The following is a 6,392-nucleotide window of genomic DNA, read 5'->3' as shown; positions in this document are numbered from 1 at the left end:
AAAAAGAAAAAAGGAGGAAGAAAAAAGGAAAAAAGAAAAAAGAAAAAAGGAAAAAAGAAAAAAGGAAATAGAAAAAAGGAAAAAGAAAAATAAAGAAAAAAGAAAAAGGAAAATAAAAAAGGAAAAAAGGAAAAAGGGCGTAAGAAGCAGAGGGCCCCCCCCACGTTTCGGGCGGGAGGGGGGCGGTGTGTGCCGACCCCCCGTCCCCGTGATGGGGCGTGTCCAGGGGCGTGTCCAGGGGCGGGGCGCCCGGGGGAGGGGCGGGGCCTGTTTTCCCCGCCCGCGCCGCCGCCGCCGCCGCCGCCGCCCGGGAGCAGAGATTGAGGGAAGCCTCCGCCGCCGCCGCTGCCCGCCTCGCCCGCGCCGCCATGGGGGTGGAAGGCTGCACCAAGTGCATCAAATACCTCCTCTTCGTCTTCAACTTCATCTTCTGGGTGAGGCCCGGGGCGGGGGGGGGCGCTGGAGACGGGATTGGGGGGGACGCTGAGCCACACCAGCGCTTGAAATAACGGGGCTCCAATATGGCTCGTCTGCCCGCGCCTGCCTTTAACCTCTTATACCCCCCCGCCCAGCGTTAAAACTGGGATATGCCTTAGGGGTTGGGTTTTTTTTAGGGCAAGGGGGTGTCTGCTTATGCTTTGATTATTTTTTTTTATGCGTGTATATATATATATTTATTTATTTGCACGTGCATATCTATTTATATTTTTTATATATATATCGATATATATATGTGTTTATAGGCATCCTTTCCGAGAGGAAAGGGCGGGGGGTGCCTTGCTCCCGCCTGAGGCGGCGGGGGGGGGGGTGGCCGAGCTGGCTTGGGGCGGGGGCCGCAGCGGGTCGTTGTCCCCTCCGGGGGCTGCTGCTCCCAAACCCCCTGTTGCTGGGGGTCTGCGCTGGGAACAGCGGCGTTTCTCAGCCCGGCGAGGAGGGAGGGATGGAGGGATGCCGCCAGGCGGAGGGAGGAGAGGCGCTGGCCCAGCCGCCCGCCGCAGAGGAGCCGGAGAGGAGAGGGTGGCCAAAAAATCACGGGCCATCAGGGCTGGTGTTGCTTTCGGGGGGCGAACGGGGCTCGATGGCGCTGGCACAGCGTCGGGACCCAGCCTCGGCGCCCACGTTTGGGTCGTGCCCGAGCTGGGGGACCGCCGTCTCCGCCGCCTGGGAAGTTATTTTAGGATGCAAATTTTACCCAGGCTGGAGAGGTTGCCTTTCCTGAGAAAGTTTCTCATGAAATAATCCATCCAGACACGCGGCTAATAGAGCAAAAAGCGGCATATCCCGGTTTCCCTGCAAACCGGGTTTGTCCCGGTTAGAAACCCCCTCCGGCAGCGAGGGGCTGGCGTGGCAAGAAACGCTTTTTCCCCGCTGCTGTGCCTGGGAGCGACGAAATGTGCCCAAGCAGGCTGCTTTTTTTATTATGATTATTTTTTAAATAGGCTGTTTTCCATTCCCCAAAATGCTGTTTTTCTCGCAAGCGAGCCCAGCCCCTCCCCTTGGAGGCACGGCACCGCTGGCCGAGCGCTGGCTGCGTCCCCTTGTCCGACATCCCGCTCTGCCGACGAGGAATTTGGGGGGGGTTCTTAATGTTTTGATGTTTTCTCACAGCAGCGAACGCAGCCAGGAGGGCTGGAGAGGTGGGGAGGGGGGCAATGCCTTCCAGAGCAAACCCGGCCTCAGCACCGGGAGCCTCCGCCTGCCGCCTCCTCCCCGGGGGTGCCCGGTGAAGCTCCTGGCGGGGGGGGGGTCCCCACCTCTGGGAGGTGTGGGGTGTCCCGCTGCGTGGGAGCGAGCGCCGTCAAATATGGCCTGATTTCAGGCCTTTTCGCCTTGTTTCTGGGTATAACACTGACCAAGGGAGAGATGACGAGCTGTGACGACAGCGGTGTTAATTGATACCTGATGCGTTGCCAGCTGCAAGACGAATGCGGGACAGTCCTTGGGGGATTTTTTTTTTTTTTTTTTTTTTTAACCTCTTCCTCCACCCTTAAAATGGCAGGACGGAGGCGGGTAGGCTTTTCTCTGAAGTGTGGTTCCTTCCGAGTTATCATGCTTATCCTGGGATTTTTTCTTCTCATCTGGTCCTAATTTCCTGCCATTCTTGTCGCCGAAGCTGCCGGGTGTGGATGCGAGGGAGGAAGGGTCCCCTGGGCGGCAGGAAGGATGCAGGGGGGCTCTGCACAGCCCCCGCTCCTGAGCAAGCTCGCTCCCTCGCCCCGGTGCGCGCTTCCAAAACAGCTCATCTTTTACAAACGGGTGTTTTCCTTCCAAGAGGAATAGCCCATCGGTTTGATTTCCCTGTTAAGGACTTTGGGTGCTTTGCCCCTACCCCTCCGGAGGGAACCTGACGCCCGCTCCCTGGGAGCATCGGGCCGGGGTGGGGGATGCTCCAGCTCCTCCCGAGGAGGGGGTGCCTGTGAGCTGCGACCCACCGGCTCGCAAAACACCTCCCGGTGCTGGGCTCGCCTGCTGCCGGACCCCTCGGACAGCCTTTGGTGTGGGTGGGGAGCCGGAGCTCTGTTAGGCTTAACGTTTTCAGTGAGGCTGGGCAGCTGAAGGCTGGTTGAACACCAAATCTTAGAGTTTTCAAGCCCTTTTGTGTTGTTTTATAAACCAGTAGTCAAGGGGAGTTTTAGGTTTACCACCACGCGAAGGCGGTAGCAGGCAATCTTGCGTCCCCAGCTGGGGAGGGATGCCTTGGTCGCCACCGAAGCGCGAAGGTCCTTTTTACAGGGTGGTGTTTAAAGGCTGGCTTAAAGGCTGCGGGGTGGCCGCGTCAGGAGCCCAGCTCTGACCCAGGGGGAGATGTGAGAGGGGGCTCTCGCAGCCCTGTGGTCCTGCCAGCTGGTTAGCAACACAAGGGCCGCTGGGCTCCTTGTGCTCATTTGCTTATCATTTGCCTCGTGCCCAGACGAGGTCGGGCGCTGTTGGTGAAAAAAAGCAGGAGGAACGGAGCCCAAAGTTTGGCAGGCTCCTCACTGTGCTGCAGGGGAGCTTGCTCCAGTGCCCGAGAGGAAGAAAGGAAGCAATTCTCAGCCTTATCGGTGTTAACAAATAAGAAAGAAACTCCGATAACTTTTTAAAGTGGCCCGGCTGTCCTGCCGGAGTGTAAATAAACTGACACCCCTCTGGTTTCCCCCCAGCTCCTTCCTTCCCCTGGCAGTGCAGGGGGAGTTTCACAAAGCTGCCGTGTTGAAGAGCAAAAGGAAAAGGCAGCCCCGCTACCAGCTCCCTGGTGCGCCTCGTCAGCCCTCTCTGCCCAAGGTGTTTCGGTTTTATTTTATCTATGGGGGTTGTTTTTCCTTTGCACGTGCATTTTTTGAGAAGATGCCAGGGTTACGTGCTCAGTCCAGGGTGGCTCTCGAGGAGGGGGCAGCGGCCACTGCATGGACCACACGTACAAACGTGTGCCCGTCCCAGGAGAGAAAGCGTCCCCAACGTGTTTCACAGTGGCATCTGCTGACCAAAGTGGTGGACGAGGCCACAGGCAGCACCTGGGGACCTCACATGGTCCATAAAACACAGGGCAGGTGAGACAAGCTTTTCTGTGCTTCAAAGGTGGGGTGGCCAGTGGCGAGGGGATGCTCCCGGCCCAGGGGGGGACTCTTTATCAGGGAATGGACCGAGAGGACAAGGGGTAACGGTTTCAAACTGAAAGAGGGGAGATTTAGATTAGATATCAGGAAGGAATTCTTTACTGTGAGGGTAGTGAGACACTGGAACAGGTTGCCCAGGGAAGCTGTTGGTGCCCCATCCCTGGAAGTGTTCAAGGCCAGGCTGGATGAGGCTTTGAGCAGCCTGGTCTAGTGGGAGGTGTCCCTGCCCAGGGCAGGGGGGTTGGAACAAGGTGATCTTTAAGGTCCCTTCCAACCCAAACCATTCTGTGATTTTTCTGCCCTGGGAGAGGGAGCAGTAGCTGAATCCATTACTGGGCGGTTTTGGGGGTGCGGTGGGCAGTCCCAGCTCACCCTCCAGCCCAGCCCCGTCTGGGCTGGACACATGGTGGGATGGAGCTGCTCCTCCATCCCACTCTCAATAGACGGATGGACTTCCACTGCTCTCCTCGATTATCCCAGTCCAATAGCAGAGCTCAGTGCATGGGGCTGAACTGACCACCACTTGCAAAGAGTCCCTGGAGAGGCCGAAGGAAGCCAGAGAGCTATTTTAAAATGTAATTAAACATAACCAAGGAGAAATTGGCTTGCTTGGAGAAGGATCGCCCAGCTTATTAGCTAACACAGCCCGTGGCAACCTTCCAGGTCCAGAGCACACCACTGACTTCCCTACCAGAGAGGTGTCTAATTAAAAAGAAGAGCTTGCTCTTAATGCCACTTTCCAGGTACCACGTAACACTTTCTCTTGCTTGTGTTGAGGGGAGGTGGTGCAGTCGGGTGCAAAGGGGAGGAAGGGCAAGACCAGAGGGAAGATGGAAGTGAAAGTCTGTCTCAACAGTGGGGATCAAAAGGGAAGGGGTGGTGGAGTAGAGTGTTTTCTTGTGCAACACTGGAAAATCTGTCTGCTGTCCCCTGGAGTCCGCAAACCACGCACAAAGATATTTGGTGACGAGAGGTGACGGTGGAGGGAGGTGGCAGCTCTCTGTGGTGGTGGTCCCACGGTGACAACTCTGCTGAGCGGCTCGTGACCCTCCCAATGTGACGAGGAGGGTGGCTGGGTACTGGTGCTCATGGGTTTAAACGGAGAATGGAAGAGCTGGTGGTTCACACGGCATGTGGCTCTGGAGCACGGGCTTGAAATAACTTCCTGGACTAACAAATCACTGGCGTTCTGTGCAGGCCGAGGACCAAGAGCTGCTGAAACGCTATTAGTGGTAGCGGCTGGCAGGCTGCGGAGCGCGGGGTTTGCTTTGGTTGTTGCTCTCCCTGGGAATCACAGAGAGCCTGGGCAGCAAGGATGTGGTGCTGGCCCAGCATCTCCTCCACCGACTCTGGGTTCGGTATCCTGGAACGATAAGCAAGATATTTCCACGTGTGTTTGACCCTGCAGCTATTTAGTGTCTGTCTTTGAAGGGCGAGGGAGAGGTTTTCTTGGTAGGCTCAGTACGTGATCCTAAGTTTTCCTGCTGATGGCTCGCTGGGATGTGTTTCTGGGATCTCTGTCAAGCGAACGCATTCCTGCCATCGCCTATGAAACCTCTTCTGAAGCGCAAGGTTATTTAAGCAGGTCTTTTGAAGACACCGGTGCCCTGCCCTATGGGGGTACCCGATTTCAGTTAATGGGCTGGGGCTGCAGTCGCGACGAGGGAGCATCACTGGTGGCTGGAGAGGGGATTGCTCTGTTTTCCTGAGGTTATTCTTCTGTCAACCACGGTAATGCTTACCTCCTGCAAGAACGTTAACCCACGTATGATGCCTTGAGAAACACTTTAATCCTGTGCTCTGCAATTACCTTCCACTGTACTGTTAAAAAGGGAAAGTAGTTGTATTACCGTTGTAGTTAAACACTTATGTACGGGGCCAAATTAATTTTAAAGCAATATCTGAAATTGTTTTCCTCTCTGCCGAGGGCGATTAAACCCTACTGGTAGATGTCAATGTATAGTGATACTTCTATCCGCAGCGGGGATCAGGCTGCGGCAGGCGGGCAGCAGCGAGCAGGAGGACCCCGCTCCTGGATTTTGGTGCCGGATTCCCGCTCTCCTCCCATCCATCAAGCTTTATTTGGCCTCTGGCATGCCGTTCCTCTGGGAGTGTTCCTCTGGAGCTTGTTTTGAAAAGCCCCGCAGTGTTGTGGGGCTGGTAACTATAGGCACCAGTGGAGAATTTCGCCCCGGCCGGCGGCTCTATTAATAGCGCCTGCTGGAAGGTGGCGGCGGCTGCGCTGCTGGGAGCGGAGCAGGGGATGCAGGCTGCCTTCCTCCTCCTCCTGCCTGCAGAGCATGGAGCTCTTCCCAAACGCCTTGTCTGCCGTTCCTGGGCAGACCTTGCCGCAAACTTTCAGCCTGAGCTTTGGGGAAAGACCTGGCCTGCTCTTTCTAAGAAGAGTCCCGTCTCTTGCCGCAGTTTGCGAGTGCCTGTGCGGCGCTCGGCTTTCACAGAGCTCAGAGGAAGCTTTTACGCTGTGGGGCTGCCTACCTGCAACCGCCTTTGCCTGATTTCCGTCACTTCCCCTCCTTACACCCTCCCCCCAAAAAAGCCTTGCACGGGGAAGGGGTGTCCTGACGTGTTGGTGCTCTGGGGCATCCCACAGTCCACCCCGACAAGCAGCGCGGGGATGGTCTGCAGCGCTTCTCGCCTTAAAATTTTAAGTGAATTCTTGGCGTGAAGTCCCGCTGCTATATAGCATGGAGTCCGTCACAGCGCCAGAGCAAAGCTGCCAGGTTTGTGGGCTGCCGTGCAGCTCTCGGCCCCCTGCTGCACCCCGAGCCCTCCCAG

At 56.5% G+C, this 6,392-nt stretch overlaps 1 protein-coding gene across 1 annotated transcript in view; it reads left to right on the top strand.

Annotated features, from left to right (window-relative positions):
• Positions 1 to 274: 274 nt before the first annotated feature.
• CD81 (CD81 molecule) overlaps positions 275 to 6,392 on the top strand; it is a 36,330-nt gene continuing 30,212 nt past the window's right edge. Inside the window, exon 1 of the mRNA XM_054197556.1 lies at positions 275 to 434. Within this exon, the coding sequence (XP_054053531.1) occupies positions 369 to 434 (66 nt within the window). The 5' untranslated portion in view covers positions 275 to 368. The remainder of the gene's footprint in view (positions 435 to 6,392) is intronic.

Source organism: Rissa tridactyla, chromosome 4, assembly GCF_028500815.1.
Source record: "Rissa tridactyla isolate bRisTri1 chromosome 4, bRisTri1.patW.cur.20221130, whole genome shotgun sequence".
In the NCBI taxonomy this organism is placed as follows: domain Eukaryota; kingdom Metazoa; phylum Chordata; class Aves; order Charadriiformes; family Laridae; genus Rissa; species Rissa tridactyla.
The sequence above is the reverse complement of the archived record's forward strand: the minus strand, read 5'-3'. Positions and strand labels throughout refer to the sequence as shown.